The sequence below is a fragment of the Ictalurus punctatus genome, chromosome 5 (assembly GCF_001660625.3).
Source record: "Ictalurus punctatus breed USDA103 chromosome 5, Coco_2.0, whole genome shotgun sequence".
In the NCBI taxonomy this organism is placed as follows: domain Eukaryota; kingdom Metazoa; phylum Chordata; class Actinopteri; order Siluriformes; family Ictaluridae; genus Ictalurus; species Ictalurus punctatus.
In genome coordinates this window covers 25,947,545-25,971,446 of record NC_030420.2, presented here as the reverse complement: position 1 = coordinate 25,971,446, position 23,902 = coordinate 25,947,545, and the positions used below count along the sequence as shown (strand labels likewise).

The following is a 23,902-nucleotide window of genomic DNA, read 5'->3' as shown; positions in this document are numbered from 1 at the left end:
GAGAGTGATGGGCCATCTGACATTCAGGGAGAAAATGATACACTTTCCACACTGCACACTTTGCATGTCAATACGTCCATGGCACAATAAAACGCACAGACAGAAAAAGGGAGGCCAATCAAGGAATGGAGCTAATTATCGTGACAGTCTGCTCTTTTTTTTAAAGTTGTTTTTCATCGGAGCACAATCGAGCACTCGAGACAGAGCACAGTGCCAAGAGGATAATGAGATAACAAACCCATAATGTAAATGAACAATATCTGCACTAAACTGATATAGAGCGAAGGCCGGTGTACTACAGACAGACAAAAAGCAGCAATTCATTTTTTTTTTTAAATACTTACAGGTTCACACTACACAATATAATCAGTAATTAAATGTCTCCTTTAATTAAATGCATTTAAGTGATATCTGGTTTGTGGTGTCCAGTACAATGGCAGTCACACTGATTGTGTTATGATGGCATGGGTGGTGTTGTGACGTGGCAGACAGACTTGTTTTTCATTTAGCTTGTTAGCTGCTGAGCAGCAGTGATTCCAGGAGAAGCTCCAAGTCTTGTGGGACCCTGGCTACAGTGAGAATGTGGTATCTCCATGACCTTTTCACCTTTAAGATTAGCATGGGTTTGGGAGTCTTTTTTTAAAGCCCGGTATTAGGGTTAGTCAAGCATTTCCGAGTGACCAGAAGCCAGGGTCAGCAGCTGACATCAATCCCCCATCAGTCTCTCATGGAGTCCCATCCACCTGTTATTGAGATGAGAATGGGTGTGGGTGAACACAGATTGAGGGCATCTAACTTATCAGAAAATACTGGATTGGTGGAAGCTCTGCTGTCAATGATTGCTCCCAGCTGATAAATCCAACAGCAAAATGTTCATGCTTTTATACATACTAATCATCCTTGTTAATGACTGCATCAGTGCTTTTTAAATCTTTGATTCATTTCACGACTGCTTGATTTGAATGCATGACTACTTTTTCATAATTCCAAATCTGCTACTATGCTGCCATTTTTCTTTCTTATAGTGTGTCTGTCACACCCCCACCTCCCATGAGTCAGTACAGTCCCATGTGCCCATGTGGATGGGAAGAGGAAGCAGAGCAGCTGTGGACCGGACACTCACAAGCAGAGAGGAAAGTTCCCATCGAGACTTTGTCTGCAGGAACAGCAGTAAGAGCTGTATCATCTTAATGCTTAATGGGGTCAACAAGTGACACAGGCTAGGGATTAGACCCCCAGTCTCTCTCTCTCTCTCTCTCTCTCTCTCTCTCTCACACACACACACACACACACACACACACACACACACACACACACACACACACACACACACACAAACATTTGTCTTGCTATTCTTGTGAGGACCTTCCAATGCATTAATTATTAGAGCAGCTAATTAATGCTATGCCTACAATCTAAAAGCCCTGTGGAAATGGATAGAAAATAAATATAAAATCATACCTCCCCCATACACAAAGCCTGCCTGAACATCTGTAACAGACACTGCTTTTAAATTGCCATATCATGTCTTCACTTTTGATCAGACCATCATCTTCATTTGGAGAAAGAGAAATCCACAGCCAGACAAGTTTCAACACACTTGTCGAGTGGTTTAGACCTCAACTGGAAGGTTTTTGCAGCTTCTGTGATGGTATCCAGTGAGAAAAACAAGCACATTTAACACAAGTCAGCCAAATAGAGCTATCTGAACAATAGTACCTGAATCTCAGCACCCTAATATATTGGGTTTGTTGTTGTTGTTTGTATTGTTTGTTTGTTTTGTTTTTTTCAGTTATAACCTTCTCCTGTAAAAAGATTCGGTCAGATGAATAGACCAAAGTGATTCTTTGTTGCCACCTTGTGGTAGATATGTTGTCTTTTTTTCCCCTTGTTGTTTCAAACCCAATGATCTTACAATTTAGAATTAGTGAATAAATATCACAAAGCTGTAAACAGTTATGCATTCTGATCTCACAATAATAATACTAATGATGCTAATACTACTACTACTACTACTAATAATAATAATAATAATAATAATAATAATAATAATAATAATAATAATAATAAAACAAATTAGTATGTGGGGCCCTCTTCAGCCACAGGTCTCGAGTTACTCTTAGAAAAAAAAAAAAAAAAAAAAAAAAGAGTTTTTCAAGGGTGCTTTGGATAGTTAAGGGTTCTTCGCGTCCTAAAGAGGTTCTGCTTGAAACCCTGCAAAAGGTTTCAAATGATTCTTGGAGCCTAAGGGAAATTTCCATTTCAGGTCAGGACTACATCAAAGGCCGTATGGAAAATGAGCTCTTGCAGCAGTGGTTTGATGATGATGATGATGATGATGATGGTGATGACTCCAGCACCTCTCATGAAGAAGGCTTCTTTGCACACATGAGGCCTATTTCCAGTCAGGAAATTAATCAGGCACTTACATGTCTACCTTAGCAGCAAAGTTAATCATATGGAAATTCTGAAGTCTGTACATCAGTAACTGACATGTTGTGGCTTTATGAATCATTTAAAACTTTCTGCAATTATTATTGCAAGTTTATCTGTATTTGCATTTTTAAATAGAGGTATGTGAGCAGTGTTCTGTCGCTAAGTCATGTACATTCTAGCTTTAGCTCTTTTTTCATTACATGCTACTGCAGGCATACTATGAAACAATAAAAAAAATTAAATAAATAAATAAATAATAAAAATAAATTTAAAAAAACCCAGACTATTAAACAAAAAAAATCTGATTCTATTCTTAAAACCTACCAATATGAAAACACAAATATATACATACAATGCTGTAATTTCTTCTGTATATCTCATACTAAATAGTTAGATCTTCAAACAAAATATAACATAAAACAAAGGCAACCTGAGTAAACACACAATACAGTTTTTATTTATTTTATTTTTCTACTGAAGAAAAAAAAAGTTATCCAACACCTATCACCGATGTGAAAAACTAATTGCCCCCTTAAACTTAAAATCTGGTTGTGTCACCTTTAGCAGCAATAATTGCAACCACACACTTCCGATAACTGTAAATTAGTCTTTCACTTATTTCTAGGACTAGGATTTACTCCTATGCTTTGGATCATTATTTTACAGACTGAAGACCGGACAGGTCTTAGGATTTTCTGGTAGAGAGTACAATTTCCCTCAATTATTTAAGTTGCCATACCCTGAAGCAGCAAAGCATCCCCACACCATCACACCTCCACCACCATGCTTGACTGTAGGTATGATCCTCTTTTTGTGGATCATCAAGGTGTGTTTTGGATAAATTCAGACGAGCCTTAATGTTCTTCTGGGTTAGAAGTGGTTTTCACCTCACCACTCTTCCATGGATTTCATTTTTGTCCAGTGTCTTTCTGATAGTGGAGTCATGAACAGTGACCTTTACTGATGCAAGAGAGGCCTGTAGGTCCTTTGATCTTGTCCTTGGCTCTTTTATGACTTCCTGGATGAGTAGTTGCTATGCTCTTGTTGGAATTTTGGAAGGTCCGACACTTCTGGGAAGGTTCATTACCGTTCCGAGTTTTTCCATTTGGTGATACTGACTCTCACTGTGGTTCTTTGGAGTCCCAGAGCCTTTGAAACAGCTTTGTAACTCTTCCCAGACTGATGTATTTCAATCACCTTCTTCCTCATCATTTCTGTGTGTTTCTGGGTAAGACCGTTTACCAAACTTCATGCTGTTGAAAAAGTTCTATTTAAGTGTTGATTTGATCAAGGGGCCTTTAATTTAAAATTTTTAAATGGTCAATATAAGGTACTTTTATCAACAAAGCCTGTGAAGTCTCATTCAATATAATACATTAGTGTAAATACATCACTACAAACCAGTGGTATATTTTAAAGAACATATTAAAAAATATCTATAAGGAAAAAAACATTTTTTAAAAATGAAATCTAACATTTAATGTGTTTTGTTGTGTTAAATCTTAACAAACTGAGTTAACTATGAAATGTATTTTTTCTAACTTTAAAATATTTGCTTTCATAAATTCACTAGAGTTCCATCCAGGGTGTGTTTCTGCCTTGTGCCCACTGTTCCCATGATTATCTTGACTAAGCTGTTACTGAAGATCAATGAAATAACACATATTTAAAAGCAAGTGCAAAAATTAAATAGACCACAAAGGATGATCCTACTTCTACTCAAGTACAGGATTTCTGTACTGTGTCAATCATGTATTAATGTCACCCTACAGTTGGAGTGTACACAGTCTAATGTATCTTGTATTTGTATTATTACATTGTTATAATTCATCATTCATTCATAATCATCCGTTTTCTATATCACATCATGTTCCTTATGCACACAGGAAAGGATCAGAATGATGTGCACTTGTTGTTGCAGATATCCCCTGACTTAAACAGATGATAAATGCTGACCAGGGGAAACATAATGAATGATCCTAAGAGAGATCCGGCCTGTACTGCCGCTCCACACCACACCAAGGCAATGTGGCTCTGGTCCCTTAGAATGACTCCCACCATCACCTTTACGTAGGACAACAGGCCAGTGAAGAGAATCCATGACAAGACCTAGGACACATGTACGAATGTTTAGATTGCATTATAATGTGGATTGAGATGTTGGGCATTTTTGAGAACACTGAGTACCAGATGCTGCATTGTGCAGCCAATGTAATTAGTTACCAATCACATACCATTTAGCAGAAGCCATTGGTGTAAGGGACAAGGGACTGGTGTAAGGGACAAATTAGAATTTGCTATTTTGCTAGAATAACAAGAACAACAAGTTGCAGATTACTTCAGATGGCTGAATCTTAATGTGTGTACAATAAGTAAATGTAAAGAATTATAATGAATGTGTCCAATCTTATCCGCAAAGGGCCGGTGTTGGTGCAGGTTTTCATTCCAACCAAGCAGAAGCCACACCTGTGTCTATTGAAAGCCAAGATCAACTGATTAAACAGGTGGAATCAGATGTGGCTCCTGCTTGATTGCAATGAAAACCTGCACCCACACCGGAACTTTGCGGATAAGATTGGACACCCCTGAATTAGCCTATCACAGGACTTTGCAGAAGTCACCGTGGTTCAGGTGTATTTGACTTACAATTAGAATTTTTCCTAGTGGTGAGTCTTGCAAAATTGGACAAGGACTCATGACTGCCATAGCCATGTTGTATCCACCGAAACCAGTACCCAGCAAGCACAGAATACCCAGCAACACCAGCGAGCTATGAAAAACAATGAGAACATAAGAACATGAAAACATTGCACCTAATAGTGTTTATTAGCTAATTATTACAGGCACACTGAAGGACAGTCACACTAATGAAGATTTGATGGTGAAATTGCAGTGGAATGAAATTAGATCCTTAGAGAAAATAAAGGCTTCTTTGCTCTGTCAAATTGCAAGAATCACTAACACTTCCAAGTTTTACATTTATTCATTTTGCAGACACTTTCATCTGAAGGAATTTCAAACTGACAGATAGATTGAGCAGATAAGGGTTATGAACCTCACCAAGGGCCCGCCTTGATGGAAACAGTAGTCCAAATCCCTAATCACTGAACCATCACTGACCACTAGGTTGTGAGTTCCCCATAAAGAACAGGTTGTGGTAACCCCCAAAGAACCCTTGAGTAACTACAGTGGTGCTTGAAATTTTATGAATCCTTTACACTTTTCTATATGTCTGCATAAATATGACCTAAAACATCCTAACAAAAGTCCTAAAGGTAGACAACTAGAAACCAATTTAACAAATGAGACAAAAAAAAACTTGGTCATTTATTTATCGAGGAAAATGATCTAATATTTCATATCTGTAAGTGGAAAAAGTATATGAATATTTGCTTTCAGTATCTGGTGTGGGCCCCCTCATGCAGTAATAACTGTAACTAAACATTTCAGGGTAACTATAGATCAGTCCTGCACATCGGCTTGGAGGAATTTTAGCCCATTCCTCAGTACAGAACAGCTTCAACTCTGGGATGTTAGTGGGTTTCCTCACATGAACTATTGACTTAAGGTCAGGACTTTCCTGACCCAAGGTCAGGCTTGGAAATTCCAAAACATTAACTTTATTCCTCTTTAACCATTCTTTGGTAGACTGACTTGTGTGCGTAGGGTTGTTGTCTTGCTGCATGACCCACTTTCTCTTTAGATTCGGTTCATGGACAGATGTCCTGACATTTTCCTTTTGAATTCCCTGGTATCATTCAGAATTCATTGTTTCATCAAGGCCAAGATGCAGCAAAACAGGCCCAAACCATGATCCTACCACCACCATGGTTCACAGATGGGATGGGTTCTTATTCTGGAATGCAGTGTTTTCCTTTCTACAAACACTTCTCATATAAACCAAAAATTCTAATTTGGTCTCATCTATTCACAAAACATTTTTCCAGTAGCCTTCTGGCTTATCCACATGATCTTTAGCAAACTGCAGAGGGGCAGCAATGTTCTTTTTGGAGAGCAGTGGCTTTCTCGTTGCAACCCTGTCATCTCCTGATGGTGGACTCATGAAAATTCACATTAGTCAATGTGAGAGAGGCCTTCAGTTGCTTGGAAGTTACCATTGCTCCTTCATGATCTTGCAAACTATTACAGGTCTTGTTCTTGAAGTGATCTTTGTTGGTCAACCGCTACCAGGGAGGGTAACAATGGTCTTGAATTTCCTCCATTTGTACACAATCTGTCTAACTGATTGGTGGAGTCCAGTCTCTTTAGAGATGGTTTTATAACCTATTCCAGTCTGATGAGCATCTCAGACTATTTTTCTGAGGCCCTCAGAAATCTCCTTTGTTCATGCCATGATACACTTCCACAAACATGTGTATCAAAGATCAGACTTCTATAGATCCCTCTTCTTTAAATAAAACAGGATTCTCACTCACACCTGATTGCTGTCCCACTGATTGAAAACACCTGACTCTAATTTCACCGTCAAATGATCTGCTAATCCAAGAGGTTCACATACTTTTGCCACTCAGAGATATATAATATTGGATCATTTTCCTTAATAAATAAATGACCAAGTATAATATTTTTGTCTCATTTTTTAATTGGGTTTTCTTTATCTACTTTTAGGACTTGTGTGAAAAAATATATATATATATCCATATTTATGCAGATATATAGAAATTTCTAAAGTACAAACTTTTAAGCACCACTCTATCTTCTAAGAGTCTAGAATATCAATATTGTCAATAGGTAAATATCAATGTCATAAGATAGAGTGCATCCGGAAAGTCTTCACAGTACTTCACTTTTTCCACATTTTTTTATGTTACAGCCTTATTCCAATATGGATTAAATTAATTATTTTCCTCAAAATATATACTTCCACAAACAATACCCCATAATGACAACGTGAAAGAGGTTTGTTTGAAATCTTTGCAAATTTATTAAAAATTTGCAAAGCACAAAACAAAAAAGCACATGTACAGAAGTATTCACAGCCTTTGCCATGACACTCAAAATTGAGCTCAGGTGCATTCTGTTTCCACTGATCATCCATGAGATGTTTCTACAAGTTGATTGGAGTCCACCTGTAAATTCAGTTGATTGGACATGATTTGGAAAGGCACACACCTGTCTATATAAGGTCCCACAATTAACAATGCATGTCAGAGCACAAACCAAGCCATGAAGTCCAAGGAATTGTCTGTAGACCTCCGATACAGGATTGTATCGAGGCACAGATCTGGGGAAGGGTACAGAAACATTTCTGCAGCATTGAAGGTCCCAATGAGCACAGTGGCCTCCATCATCCGTAAATGGAAGAAGTTTGGAACCACCAGGACTCTTCCTAGAGCTGGCCACCTGGCCAAACTGAGCGATCGGGGGAGAAGGGCCTCAGTCAGAGAAGTGACCAAAAACCCGATGGTCACTCTGACAGAGCTCCAGCATGTCTCTGTGGAGAGAGGAGAAACTTCCAGAAGAACAACCATCTCTGCAGCACTCCACCAATTAGGCCTGTATGGTTGAGTGGCCAGACGGAAGCCACTCCTCAGTAAAAGGCACATGACAGCCCACCTGGAGTTTGCCAAAAGGCACCTGAAGGACTCTCAGACCAAAGTTTGAACAAAGATTGGCCTGAATGGCAAGCGTCATGTCTGGAGGAAACCAGGTACCAGTCATCACCTGGCCAATACCATCCCTACAGTGAAGCATGCTGGTGGCAGAATCATGCTGTGGGAATGTTTTTCAGCGGCAGGAACTGGGAGACTAGTCAGGATCGAGGGAAAGATGAATGTAGCAATGTACAGAGACATCCTTGATGAAAACCTGCTCCAGAGCGTTCTGGACCTCAGACTGTGGTGAAGGTTCATCTTCCAACAGGGCAACTAAGCACACAGCCAAGATAACGAAGGAGTGGCTACAGGACAGCTCTGTGAATGTCCTTGAGTGGCCCAGCCAGAGCCCAGACTTGAACCCGATTGAACATCTCTGGAGAGATCTGAAAATGGCCGTGCACCGACGCTCCCCATCCAACCTGATGGAGCTTGAGAGGTCCTGCAAAGAAGAATGGGAGAAACCACCCAAAAATAAAGCTTGTGGCATCATACTCAAAAAGACTTGAGGCTGTAATTGGTGCCAAAGGTGCTTCAACAAAGTACTGAGCAAAGGCTGTGAATACTTATGTACATGTGCTTTTATTTATTTTATTTTTTTAATAAATTTGCAAAGATTTCAAACAAACTTCTTTCACGTTGGCATTATGGGGTATTGTTTGTAGAAGTTTGAGGAAAATAATGAATTTAATCCATATTGGAATAAGGCTGTAACATAACAAAATGTGGAAAAAGTAAAGCGCTATGAATAATTTCCGGATGCACTGTGAGTGATTATGATATCATAGCATACCGTTTGGGAGCAAACATGGCAATAAGGCAGGCCAGTGGGTTAGCAAGTGATGACAGAGAAGCTGAGAGGTGATAGACCATATTCCCATAGGGCATGCACGAGAACGTCTGTACTGATGGCAGTAGTCCATTGGTTGCACAATTCACACACACCACCATGCAGTAGATGAAGGCAAGCTCATATCTGGAATAGTATGACTTCACTATCAAAGGCTTGGGCTGGTCTCCAGTGGCCCTTTCCTGGCTGTTCATCCCTGAATTGTTTGCTGCCTGGTTTTCCAGACCGCCACTAACCATTACCACAGTACCTGGTTCAGACACCAGATCTTCAGTGGAACGTGTTAACGACCAAGGGACATGGTTAAGCAAGCCAAAAGCACCAAGACTTATCACCATCATGACCACCAGAAACGAGAAGAAGATCTCTGTGGAGAAGTTAGGAGGAAGGTACTGAGCTTCTAGTGTGAAGTTCTCATGGCCAGGGTTTGAGAGGTTCCCTGATGTTTGGGAGACATCAACACATTTGGTCATGCCAACCCCTTGAGCCAGAGCTACCAGCCCAGGCAAAAACCCACTTAATCCTTCACCAATAAAGTACGTTGTGATGTATTTGTTTGGGAGCTGCATCATGAAAGGCAGGAAGGTGACAGAGGATGTGCAGTCCACCAGAGACAGAAAGAATGTGATAATAAAGAATGCAGTGCTTCTCGGTTGACCAAAAAACACCGTTGTCTTCTTCCAGAACACTGTCAGTAGGATGCATGCTAATATACCAATCATCAGCACTGCACAGATCACCAGATTCTCACGTAGTCGACCCGGATATAGTTTATGCACAAGGGTAACTAGGATAGGGCCGATATTGGCCAGCTGGATGATGACTGTAAGGTACGAAGGTAAGTCCCATCCTTCTGGTAGAACGTTGACGATTAGTGGCAGCTCCACCCACATTCCATTAACGGCCACCCAAGAGCCAAGGCCAAAGGCGCAGGCCAGCACGTGGATATACAGAGACATCATGGGAAAACTGAATAATAGTCTGAGATGTCAGGAATGTTTTTTTTTTGTTGTTTTTTTTGTATGGCTGGTATTTGTCTGTTTGCTTAGTGAAGATATCAGTCCACCACTCCTGAAAGAAGAGCAGAGTAATAAATTTTAAGGCAACCCTTGAGAATTTTACTAAGAATAGAAACTATTGAAAAAGGGTAGAAAAGATCCCAGAGGATATCACATAGATGCTTACACTGCTTTTCAAGGAGAGCCAACTAGAAAAAAGTGATCATAAATAACCAGGAGGCTGAGACTTAGCAGGTGCATGGCTTCAAGCTCCACACAATTTTCTTTATAAATATGGTCCACTAGATTTTTTTCCTTCTGAAGTATCACAAGACGTTCAGGGTGTCAGTAGTCCTACTCTATACCTTTTCATTATCAGTTTGTTTCAACAGTTTCACTGTTCAGAAGGAAAAGTGGTTAGACCAAACCTTGGAAATTGGAACTGATTTCCATTTCTCAGAAACATACATGACCCATATTCATAGGATCAGATTTATAAAAAGCAAGTTCAAAAATCCTACTGCTGCTGTCATTTAAATATTGTTAATATACATTCACTGGTCCATTTAATAGGAACGCCTGTACCCCTGCTCATTCATGAAATTATCTAATCAGCCAATCATGTGGCAGCAGCACAATGCATAAAATCATGCAGATAGTCAAGAGATTCAGTTAATGTTCACGTCAAATTTTAAAATGGGGGGGAAAAATTCGATCTGAGTGACTTTTACCCTGGCATGGTTGTTGGTGCCAGATTGGCTGGTTTAAGTATTTCAGTAACTGCTGGTTTTCTGGGATTTGCACACACCATAGTCTCTATAAACACATCACGTTTTTTCCCTAATCTTCAAACTGTCCAGTTTCAGTGAGCCTGTGCCCACCGTAACCTCAGATTATTGTTGTTGGCTGACATGAGTGGAAACCAATGTGATTTTCTGCTGTCGTAGCCTAACCACCTCAAGGTTTGACATGTTTTGCAAAGAGTGGTTATTTGAGTTACCATAGCCTTCTTGTCAGCTTAAACCATTCTGGCCATTTTCCCTTGACCCAGAACTGCTGTTTGCTGGATTTATTGTTGTTGTTGTTGTTGTTCACACCATTCTATGTAAATTCTATAGATTGTTGTGTATGAAAATCCCAGGAGATCAGCAGTTTCTGAAACTCTCAAAACAGCCTGTCGCAAGAACCATGCCACAGTCAAAGTCACTGAGATCAAATTTTTCATCATTCTGATGGTTGATGTGAACATTATTGACGTGAGTGTATAGAAGGTGAATCTAGCCTCTGAATTACTGCCTCAAAAGTAGGTGAAAGGGCACCAGCAGTGTTTATCACTTTTACAGAGGTTAGCAGTGTTAAAGTCTCCTTTCAGATTTTCTTTATTTTCCTTATTACTTATTAACCACTTTCTGCAATAAGGGCTTGTGTGTGGCATGCCATGCTTTTTCTTTCCTCTCTCCAAAGAAACTATTGGAACCAAGTGAAGATATATGAATATGAAGACAAAGTTGATCAGTTTCACTGACATTAATATCTCATCGTTACTGAGTAACAACATTCTGCAATAAGGAGCTGTGAGTAACATAAAATGAAGTGACTGTAAAATGACTATTTTCAAAATATGCATGTGTTATCTTTGGATGGTAACTTAAGTTTAGGATTAAACCCAGGACCCTGGAGCTGTGAGGCAGCAATGTTACTCACTGCACCACTGTACTGTTTATTTAGCACCTTCAAACAAGTGACAAATGAAAGCAAAAACCAGTGGCTCTGTTATGCTGGCAATATTCTTCTGACTGATCACATTTACCCTACAATAAAATGTTTCTATCTTGATGGGACTGGTTTCTTCCAGGATGACAAGGGGCACGAGGACTCACTGCACTGTTTAATGAGGATGAAAATGAGGCAAATCATATGCTATGACCTTCTTAATGCAACAGAAAACCTAAGGGAGATATTGAACCAACATGGTACACAGCGTTCTCAACAACCAACATCAAAGCACTATTTAAGGATATTCTCTTTTGGAGAAATGGCGTTTGGCCTGTTGTACAGTTCCAGAGACATTGAATTGTTCTAGTGGCTCACAATGACAACACTTTATTAATGCACAATGTTTTTTCCTTTAATTTGTCACCCTCTGTTACTTTGTGAAATCCAGCTACAAGCAGTAGACCTCATATCAGTGTCAAACTGTACAAACATTAGATTGTTGGCTAGATTTGTCATTCAGAGGACTAAAATATTTCAGTCAACCAGGTGAACATACTGTATGAAATGACTTGCTAGAAACTTTCTTGTTATAAATGCGATCTATTCTATTTCAAACGGGAACAATTTCACTTGTATTATTTCCAACATCAGCTTACTTTCAAAGTAAAACATAATAGTGTTTATATTGTTTATCTTATATATTCAGCTTGATGGAAATTTTGTTTCTAGTAACTTGGCCCCTCATGAGATCCATTTGTATAAACAAAAGGATATCTAGATGTAGAAAATAAATATTTTAAGGAAATGTTTGAGCAGAACCCAATGTCAAATACAACAATATATCTGGCCTGTGCACATAGTGATTATGAGCCACACATTCTACATGTGACTAAGACATGTATAAAATATTGTTTAAAAATTAAACTATAAAAATCTCAATAATCTACAATACAATTCCTTTTTTTTTTTTTTTTTTGGACCTTTTTCACTTCACTACTCTCAGCTCATAAATTTCTTACTCACAGTTTGAGATAGTGGAAGGAACGAAGTCCAGAGGTCCTGTGTTAGGTCACACAAATTCACAGCACTGTTGAGTTTTAACAGCAGCAAAAGTGAGGAAATACTCCAACACACCTTCAGGACCACAACAACGTAGCACGACCATCCTGCTCTCAAATATTCAATTAGGATTCTGGAGCATGGCAGGAGGAGTGTAAGTGACTGCTTCTTATTTTACTACTAGTGTAGCATTCAATTCAATATTAACCTTATTTTATGACTACATTTATAGCACTGTTGCATGACTATGTATACTATATTAGCCTATACTTAATGAAATTGCACTTTTTTATGGCCAGCTTCTAAAAAGATTAGACATATAAAATTTACACTTGACTATAGTATGACTATAGTATAGTATGACTATAGTAGACATGCCAATCCAGGCAGTGTTTTATTTTCTTTTACAATGTTCTCTACTCTTGTGCTCTAATTACAATAGTTAGAAGATCCTTTAGAATTGCAAGACACATTGCCTGCATATAGGTATGCAGATTTATGAGAGAGGTAGTTTAGTTCCAAAGATTTTGAAAGGTGTATATGCAGTTCTGTGCAACTCCTTTTTTCCCTGTCAAGGGAAACTTCGGTATATAACTCATATTGAAAAGGTGAGTATGGCGTGTGAGTACTGACACCCTGAACTTCTTGAGAAGAAAAACATTTTTAATTGACCATATATATAATGGACATTGTGTTTATCTTCCCACTCATTTAGCAAAGGAAAACATATGTATGTATGCTCAAAAACAATTCCAATTAGCATTCTTCAGAGGGAACTCTGAAGCCATAGAGGGTTTCCTTTTAGAAACCATACCTATATATATATATATATATATATATATATATATATATATATATATATATATATATATATATATATATATATACACACACACACCAATGTATGTATTCTAACTCTCACTGTCTTCCAGGATTTCATTTATAACAAGCCTTGAAATGAGGCAAGTGAACTGGAACATTGCTTCAGTGCATCAGATCTGTCTCCTAGTGGACACTTTTGAAATTGTTATGACACACCTTAACTATTTTTTTTTTTTTTTTTTTTTTTTGCTTAGCACTGGATTTCAGACAAGCACAAACTGGAAAGTTGCTTAACTAACTTGTTTCATATTTGACTGGGTTGTATTTTGTCATTCTTGGCTGAACATATTTCACCAATTATTAAATAAACCTGACAGTTATAGTTCGGTGAACAATGACCTAAAAACACCATAAAAATAGGTCGGCCAAATAACGTTAACTGAAATGTGATATTATTAAGCTCGGCACTTGGTCTTAGAGTATAGACCATTCTACCAATAAACTGTTTTAAATACTTTTTCAATGAGTCATTATTTATTCACATCTAGGGGCAAGTTAGACTCACCAACTCACATAGCAGCATGTTTTTGGGAAGTTTGAGGAAACCAGAGAACCCGGAGAAAACCTGTGCGCAGACAGCTTTGATGTCATGTTGTCGATTCATACGGCAGGCCCATTTGAAACATGAGTACAAACTGGTCTACGGTACACTTTCTAAAAATAATGTTTTTCAATGGTTTTTCGCAATCATGATTTGTTTCTTAGGCACTTTTTATTAAACTTTTCTCTTTTTATTTCATTTGTTTATCAAGTTTCTGCCTGCAATATGTGCACATTTGCAAATGACGTTAAGACAAACATAACGTGTATGGACTTCTGAGGTTCAGAGAACACATTTTATATTTACCCAGGTTTAAATATCATTTGACAACTGCAGATTGCAAATACCAACTTTACTACCGAACATCTACAACGACATTACAATGCATAAAGCTGAGCTGAATTGCACTCAAGCAAAAGATTTTCGATATGAAAATGACAAAAATACAACCACAAGTCACACTCAATAAGATTATTTATGATATTATACAATCTGAATTTATAACAAACAATAACAAAAACAAAGATTAGTAAGATGCACAGTATTCAAATGATTTGTCCCAAGACAACCAAAGAACTGAACACTCATCTTTCGTTCAGAAAAATGAGAAAAGGGAGGGACAGTAGTGGGATGTGTGCGAGTTGAGGCATGAATTCTTTCCAGATGGGGTTTGTATATGTGCATGAGGGACAGAAAAAGTCTAAGAGACAGATAGAGCAAGAAAGAGTTTGCACATTTATGAATTCAAGGATGACTGATCGGAGAGAGGAATGAAAATGAATACAAATGAGAAGAAAACAAAATGCTAAAGGCAGACTGTGTGTGTGTATTTGCAGTATAGTACAGTCTCAGTTGGTGTAAATCTGTCCCTCAGGCGGTTGTGGGAGCTTCATGTTCTCTTTGCACATCATGAGTCGTCTAAGCTCCTGCAGCACCACTCGGATACTATAGGAGTCCTGCCACTTTGCCAAAGATGACACTGCCCTCGGTTCCACCTTAAAACACACATAGAAACATAATCACACCACCATAACATATTTCTAATCATAAAGAAACACACTGCCTTCACAGACGTTACTGCAGAACTATGTAAAAACACTGAGCATTTATCTGTTGCTGTGTGGGAAGATGTGCAGTTGGCTAAACAGCATCACTACAGTGTTCTTGTCACTAGTTAGCAGGATGTTACTGCAGCAACTTCTCTAAAATCTGTAATAAAAAAAAGGCGAGTGCAAAAAGACAAGCTCTTGTTCAGAGCTTTTCATCTTTTATCAGGTAGCCTACTCAGTACCTGTGACAGGTCTGCACAATAAAGTCATTTTCTCATAACACTCAATACAAGTAGTATTGCATGTCACTACACCATTGCTGCACATTGGTTTGGGACAGTGCCTTAAATCCTACAATTCCAAAGGCATGTACTTGCAGCTGTAAGAGTAATGCATGCAGTGGATGAACATTATTAAATCTTCTTCAGTAAAGTAACTTGCAAAGATTATTCTAAAACCTATAACAGAGAAGCCAAAAACTTCTAACATCTGCATCAGATAGTAAAATTCTAAAATCTGAAATAAAGGCTAAAAGTCTGCAATAGGCTGAAATTCTAAAATCTGCATTATAATAGTGAAATTACAAATCTACAATTAAGGGTACTGCACTGTAATTATTATTCTTTTTTTTTTTTATTAATTACTGGCACATTCTAATGACAGTCACCTGATGGTCATCACCTACACTACAAGCACTTTACTTACTTTTGTTGCTACTAAGGGTAGCACTAAGGGTAGTTCACTGATGTATGGGTACTGTAATCAGTGTTTTCTGTCCATTGTCTGTGTCCTTGTTGTTTATTGTACTGCTGCAACAAAATTTCCCTCAGGGATCAATAAAGTACTCTGTCTATCTCGGTGTAAAATTCTAAAATCTGCAACTATGAGGGTGAAACTCTGCAGAAAGAGAAAAAATTTTAAAATAAATAAATAAATAAATCTGCAAAGATAGAGGGATTCTTAAATGTGCAATAAAGCATGAAAATTCTAACATCTGTAATAAAGGACAAAATTCTCAAATCTTCAAGAGAACATAAAATTCTGAAATCTGCCATAAAGAGGGTAAAATTCTAAAATGTGCAACAGAAAGTAAAATTCTGAAATCTGCAACAGGACAAAATTCTAAACATCTGCGATAAATAAAGTGAAATTTTAAAATCTTCATTAGAGAGCAAAGTGCAAAGTCATCCTTAGAGGGTGAAATTTCTAAATCTGCAACTAAGAGAGTGAAATTCTAAAATGTGCAACTACATGGGTGATATTCAAAAATGTACAATAAAAAGCATGTAAAAATAAAAAATCTGCAATAAAGAGTGAAATTCTTAAACCTGCAACTAGGAGGATAAAATTCTAAACTCTGCAACAGGGAGAAATTTGAAAATGTGTAACAAGATTAAATGTTTGACATTTGCAATAGAGGGCAAAATTCTAAATTGTGCACTAGTGTGTGAAATTATAAAAATGTGCTATAAAGGGTGAAATTTTAAAATCTGCAACAGAACAAAAAAAAAATCTGCAAGAATGTGTATAATTCTAAAATATACAATAGATGGTTACATTCTAAAATGTGCAATAAACAAAATCTGCAATTAAGAAGGTAAAAACATTCGTAGGGAACAAAGTATTGGGACACTATATTACAAATATACATGTAAAGCTAACAAAAATAAATCCAATTCAAAAATGTCAAATATAATTGGGAATATACTTCAAATATATTTTTCTAATGAATTCATAGCGGTGGCAATAATTGTTGCACATCTATATTTATATATATATATATATATAAACCTGTGTTGTGTTTGCAATTGTTTGATATCCATGAGAGCATAGTATTTTTGTGATTTTTTTTTTTTTTTAACAAAAGCTCAAAGGGTTCAACAATATAGACAAATTTCCACAGCCTCCTTTGCTTATATTTAACCGGAGTGCAACTATTAGTGGATGGCACTGTACCTGCAGTGGAAGTACATTAAATAAAGTGGAAGTATATACAAAAACAAAAGTATCTAAATATTTATTTCCCCTCACTGTATTTCCACAACAGCAAATGACATTCAAGATACATCACATCAAATATAAGCACTGTAGTGAGCGATCAGTTGAACACAAATTTAGTCCATGAAGAGCAGGATGAGTCATCCAGATTCGCGCACCATTTTTTTCCATTTCACAATTAAAATGACAATAACTACAATAACTGTAGCTATTTGTTCCATATACAGAGGTATGTAATGACACAAATGGAACCACACACAAAGCACTGAAACATCAATCTCATGGGCACTTTAGATGTTGTTTTTTTTTCTATCTACATTTTAAAGGCTCAATCAGTAACCAGTGCAACAAATTTTGGCACCACAGAACAGTACAAATAATTCAGCATGTTCCTAAAGTGGAAAAGAAAAAAGAAACTCACCACACCACTGGAGTTGTGTACTCCGTTTAAGTTGATCTTTGTCACAAATCTCACAAACGGGGGTGTTTCTGGATATCTGGGTCCACACTCCACTCGCAGACTGTACATCCTGTTCTCATAGATGGTCTAAAAAGAAGAGCAGAGGGAAAAAAATTTGCACTTTAATCAGAGAGCCAGTCATACAAGAAAAGGCCATGTTGATGTTTTAGACCAGGTAATTTTTTGTTGTATGCAAACAGGAAAGGTCAGAATCATCAAACAAAAAAAATGGGTTAGTAATCTATTTTAAGCCTTAATAAAAAGTTAAGTTAGATATGCTCGATTTCACACACTCTGGTACCCTGGGCTTGGTTCATATCAGAAATGTCAAACTGACACAGAGGATGTGAGTCATCATTCTTTATAAAGCAGGTGACAAGTGTTCCATATGACTAGCAGATCCCTATGACAAGTCAAGGGTCTGAGAGAGCAATGGAAGGGCTAAGAAAAGTGAATTCCTAGTTTACAAAAGAGAGCAGTGGGAAGATCTCACAAGTACCAGTGACGACGAGGCCAACATCGAAAAAGTTTGTAGGTCAAACACTTTGACACTTTATAACAGTGGGCCAGAGTGCGCTTCTTGAGCAGTTGAATTTTGTGTTAAACCCAGAAGAAGAAAACTTTTCAATGTAGTTAGATATGAGCATAGACTGTCCAAAAAAGAAGCCAACTTGATTCCACCACACTGAAACATGAATTACCTTTAGGAGGAAGAAAAAGAACACCTTTATTCTTGCTTAAGTGCAAATGAGTAAAAGTGGGGGCTACTTACTGTATTACAATATCTTTCATCCACATTACACTAGTCTTTCTGAATGAGTTGTCAGAAACGTTGATAGCCATTTTGCACAGAAATGTTGAGAAAGCAACTGCAGAGTATTTTAGTAGTAAATGTAGAGAATTTTTACTTTAGCATAATACACAAAGTTTCCAGAGAAACAGTATGTTCACTTTCATCAGGAAGTTTCACTTCCTACATCTTTATAAGCACATTTCAGAACTGAACCCATTTGACACTGACTACATGGACATGGACAGCAGTAATCTAATTATTGACCTTATTCTGAATGAGACAATATTGTTATTTAGGACTTTATGTGAGTTGCTTTTAGAATACTCCTTTCATGTTCCCGTTTTAAAATGTTATAGAACATAGATCAATTAACGGCACACTTCATTACGTCCCCACGCCACACCGTCCAATGTTCCGTCCAGAATTTTACGTCTCAACATGCAGTTCGTCTTCGTTATGGTACCATATAGTGTTCTGGCTGTTTCATTTTTAATTTTTACGAAAGCTTCAAGTGCAGTTAATCATCTGTCATGCTATAAGCGCAAGTGCTTCAATTGCAAATAAACCACTGATTGAAGTCATGGGCTGCGTCCGAAACCGCGTACTAACCTACTATACAGTAGCTGAAATATGTGTATTTCACATGTATTTCGGACACAACCGTGCTCTCGTTTGCCATCAAACGGTTGAGCGCTGCCATGTGTGTACATGTCCTGTAGCAAAATACGGTGAAAACTCCCACATGATGTTAATAGTGTGATTAAGGTGTGTACATGTATGTAATGCACGTCGATAATATGACTAAAATAGGAATACTCCAAATGTCTAAATTCAATTTGTGTTTACTTCGGGTATGACTTCAGTCGGATTAAGGTCATCAATAATCGCTGTTTACATGCTAGTTTCTTAATCAGAGTATCATCTTACTCGGGTTAATATCATAATATTGTTGTCCATGTAAACGTACTGACTGTCAGTCTCTAAGTCATATAGTACCGAACTAAATCAGACCAAGGCTAGTGAAGGAGAAATATAATTCATCATTTAATGTTCAGCGTCATAAGTAATCCGATAAACCTTGCTCCTACCTTATGGTCAAGGGAAATGCCGCCTGTATAACAGTAAGTTGTATTTAACATACAGTATGCAGGCCTGGTATGACACTGCTGTTGTGAGAACAGTGTCGAATGGGCTCTGCTGCAGCAAACATTTATTTAAAACAGACTGATTCATATACAGTGCATTCAGAAGGTATTCAGACCCCTTCATTTTTTTCACATTTTATGTTCCTCATTTATGCTCAAATGCCTTAATTTCTTTTCACATCAAAGCACACTCCATACCGCAAATTTCTTTTATTTTTTTTCTTATTTGAAATATCCCATTGACATAAGTATTCAGACCTTTGCTATGACACTTGAAATTTAGCTCAGGTGCATCCCATTTCTCTGGATCATCTTTGAGAAGTTTCTACATGTTGATCACCTGTGCCAAATTCAATTAACTGGACACGATTTGGAGAGGCACACACCTGTCTATATAAGGTGAAAATGCATATCAGAGAAAAACCAAGCCATGAGGTCAAAGGAACTGCCTGCAGAATGTAGGGACAGGATTGTGTCGAGGCACAGATCTGGGGAAGGCTACAAACAATTTCTAATTCCTAACAGGCTTTCATGTGTCTTGCACTGAGGAGCGGCTTCCGTCTGGACACTCTGCCATAAAGCCCAGATCGTTGGAGTGTTGCAGTGATGGCTGGCCTTCTCCACATACAATCTCTGGAGCTCAACCAGCATGACCATCGGTTTCTTGGTCAACTCTCCAAGATCCTTCTCCCACGATTGCTCAGTTTGGCCGGGCAGCCTGCTCTAGGAAGAGTGCTGGTTGTTCCAAACTTCTTCCATTTAAGAATTATGGAGGCCAGTGTGCTCTTGGGAAACTTCAATGCAGCAGAAATGGTTTGTAGCCTTCCCCAGATCTGTCTCTGAGCTCTGCAGGCAGTTTCTTTGACCTTGTGGCTTGGTTTTTTCCCTGATTTTCGGCTGTTGGACCTTACAGAGACAGGTGTGCCTTTCCAAATCATGTCCAATTAATCGAATTTGCCACAGATGGACTCCAATCAATCCAAGTGTAGAAACTTCTCCAAGATGATCCAGAGAATTGGGATGCACCTGAGCTAAAGTTCAAGAGACATAGCAAAGTGTCTGAACACTTATGTCAATGTTATATGCCAATGTTATTTTTTTTTTTCTTTTTAATAAATTTGCTTCATTATCGCAAATCTGGTTTGTGCTTTGTCATGATGGGGTGTGGAGTGTAGATTGATGTGAAAACAAATAATAACTGAAGGCATTTTAGCATTCGTCTGCACAACAAAATGTGGGGGGGGTCTGAATTCTGAATACTTTCTGAATGCACTTTAAGCACAGCAAAAGCCAGTCTACAACTATTTGCAATAATACAGAAAAAAACAGGAGGCAAAGAGAAGCAGGAGATGCCTGAATTACACATGCATGTTTCCTACAGTGGCCAAATCATTTTCATATTTGCTGTGAGCTAATATTGACTTAATGGTTGTTTCTTTACCAAAACAGTGTGTTTGTGCATTACCCAGCATAACTACGTATGCTTATGAAAGCGTGTAACCCATAGGAGGCTAATTATGACAGTAGCATGTTACCCGTGGTGGTCCGATTATCATGCCTCTCCAGCGTGTGAGGGTCATATCATCGTCATCCTCCAGACCCCAGCTCACAGTTCCGTCCCCCACTCCTTTCTGGCCTTCCTCCAGCTCCTCCAGCAGCCGGAAGTTGCGTGGCACCTTCACGCCTGACCACAGAAACACACATCACAACATTTTGGAAACACAAGCTTCAAAAAGTAGCTAGAATTACCAAAGCTATCTAATAACAAACTCAGACTTTAAAGCATCTCATATTGTTTACTCAGGAGCTGCAATGTCTTATTAAATAGAGTTAAGTGCATGCATCAGACCCGCAGGATTTAGTGAATTTAACGCAAAATCAAGCGAACGCTGCAATAGTCAGAGGAGATTGCAATTTTTTTCAAAATTACTGCAGATCTTCTTCCACAGATTTGGGCCAAGACGTGTCATTTGACATCATCATAACGCACATTCAGCCAAAGCCCTCTTCGAATCCCATGTGTCGAACATGAGTACAGCTAAAAGCTCTCATTTACCAACAAATATCACTGTGATATTTGGGCCATGCAAAACAATCTTGCGCAACTGCAATTCTGTCAATTCGAGTAATTTTGAGAAAAAAAAAGCACAACACACTCCACAAGTTGCATCGGCAATTTTGAAAAAAAAGCCACAGTAAAATCAAGCATTTTTGCCGCAACAATCACACACAAAAAAAACTCGGCAAAATCCTGTACGGACTGATGTATAAATTCAATTTCTCGGAAAAATCCAACTGCTCCTGCAATGCATCACGGTTCACTTGCTCATCAACCAAACACTGCTGATCACCACGTTCTAGCTAAAAGCAGAATCCAGCCAGGCAAGGTTAAGTTGTAGCCGATTCAGCTCAGTGGCAGTGTTTTGTTGTTGCGGGCGTAAAGGACCTTCACTATTTCTTTCAAGGGCATCTGTCCCAGGAGGCCTAAACCTGTGACATTCTTCTTTACACATCAGCCACGTGCATTTGTCATGGTGCACTTCATTCATCTCTTTCTCCCCCCTGCAAGTTTGCACAAGCATCACCGGAAAGCTGGGATGCCATCTGCATTACCTCATCTGTCTTTCACACACACAGTTCGACTGCAGTCCCTCGATTTTGTAAAGCCAGCAGCGTACACGACCAGTGTAAATTGTGCACACCACAGTCGCATCGACAGCGTGAGGGTATGTGCATTTCGTTTCACTTATATAGTCCGATTTCATGCAAACGCAAACAAGGTGGGTTTTTTTTTTTTAAACTTTCATTGCAAAGTCTCTCCTGAGTAATTTAGCTCACACCTAAACTGGCAAGAACTTTTTCACAGAGTGACTCCACAAATTAAGAGGCACGTGAAGCTGCTGACTTTGGCTTCTGCTCCATATTGATTTTAATTCCAGTGATGAAATGTTTAATGTGCAAGCTGCAGTATAATATACATCAAAGTTTTCACAAAAAAAAAAAAACAAAAAAAAAAAAACACAAGATAAGGAAAGGACATAGCCAGAAATGCTGAGTAAGATGCAGAGGCCTAAAAAAATATTGCTGAATCATACTAACTTTTCTTTCTTTTTTTTAATGGAGTACATTAGGATAAATGCTTTAGAGTAATGTTACAAAATGAAACCCATAATTACATTTAAGGTATCACATGATTTCAGATGAGGCTTTTGGGTAGTGCCTTTGCAGAAAATGGCACTCATATGTGAATCAGCTGTGTGAATACTGCCAAACCACTGGCACTGATTATTCTACTTAAAGAAATAATGCTTGTAATGCATGCTTTTGGTTAAATATAAAATGAAGGTTAATAAGGTAAACGCGTGCACTTGACTAAGGCTTACATCATTCACACTGAATGAATGGTGCTGCAGTGCTGTTACCATTAATCGGTTATTACACTGGGTGTTTTATTTTTTTCATTATTAAATAAGCTTACTTACAAGCAATACAACTATAATTACGAAAGTATCAAATCCAACGCCCAATATTATTCACTGAGTAGCATCAACAAAGCTTAAGGGACAAAGCAGCTGAATAAATAAACCTAGCACAACACATACATGACAATGAGCTGACGATTCATTTACACACCCCATTCCTCTAATTAATTGCCAAGCAGTTTTACAGTTGAGGTCAGCTCACATTTAGCCACTATTTAAAAAAAAATAAAATCTGTCTCTCCAAGAAGCCTGCTGAAGGAACGCAGAAATAAGATAGCCAACATTAATTTATCCGCTTGTTAGCCGGTAGCCTTGCTAATACCAGCAAAGTGCGCTGCTGCTCAGCGGAACTGACGCGCATTTACACTTCTATGAATGTATTTATTGTAAACATGCCTAAACAAATACACAGCCTTAATCTCCTGGTTATCAGAAGGTCTTTAACATTCCCATGCGAGGCATTAAAGCAGACCTGAAAATGAGGGAAATGATTTACCTGATCCGGCGGCGACCGCCATTTTGGAAATAAACAGTTAACGAGAGCGCGCACGCACACGTGGCCGCGCTCAAAACGTGCAGAATGCGCACGCGCGATCAAAATGTAAATTTTCAATGAAATGGTGAATGCAAAAAAATGTTTTACACTTACACACACACACACTTTAAATATATATATATATATATATATATATATATATATATATATATATATATATATATATATATATATATAGATAGATAGATAGATAGATAGATAGATAGATATAAATGTGGCATGGCTACATATGTGGCTATCTAATAGGTCTATTACTACACTGCAGTTCATTCAACTTAATTAAGTACATTCTTAGGAAAAAGAAAAGGTACTTTGTAGTGCA

At 38.1% G+C, this 23,902-nt stretch overlaps 2 protein-coding genes across 4 annotated transcripts; both read right to left on the bottom strand.

Moving 5' to 3' along the window:
• Nucleotides 1-2,871: 2,871 nt before the first annotated feature.
• Nucleotides 2,872-13,750, bottom strand: slc52a3 (solute carrier family 52 member 3). Of its 2 annotated transcripts, XR_001812685.3 has the most exons (5): nt 12,639-13,750; nt 8,845-9,972; nt 5,083-5,206; nt 4,671-4,741; nt 4,458-4,545 (listed from the first exon to the last, which is right to left on the bottom strand). XR_001812685.3 is itself a non-coding variant. In XM_017467710.3 (4 exons), exons 2-4 carry the CDS (start codon nt 9,861-9,863, stop codon nt 4,330-4,332), a joined length of 1,359 nt encoding a protein of 452 aa, XP_017323199.1. In that variant the 5' UTR covers nt 9,864-9,972; nt 12,639-13,750; the 3' UTR covers nt 2,872-4,329. The 2 variants fall into 2 exon arrangements, 1 of the variants encoding a protein (XP_017323199.1); XM_017467710.3 differs by lacking the exon at nt 4,671-4,741 and having other exon boundaries at nt 2,872-4,545.
• A 684-nt stretch (nt 13,751-14,434) lies between these two features.
• Nucleotides 14,435-23,590, bottom strand: ub2v1 (ubiquitin-conjugating enzyme e2 variant 1). Of its 2 annotated transcripts, XR_006982462.2 has the most exons (5): nt 23,521-23,590; nt 21,078-21,226; nt 17,566-17,691; nt 15,852-16,043; nt 14,955-15,092 (listed from the first exon to the last, which is right to left on the bottom strand). XR_006982462.2 is itself a non-coding variant. In NM_001201109.1 (4 exon segments), coding segments are annotated over 4 exon segments (444 nt in total). In that variant the 5' UTR covers nt 23,543-23,580; the 3' UTR covers nt 14,435-14,945.
• Between the last annotated feature and the right edge of the window lie 312 nt (nt 23,591-23,902).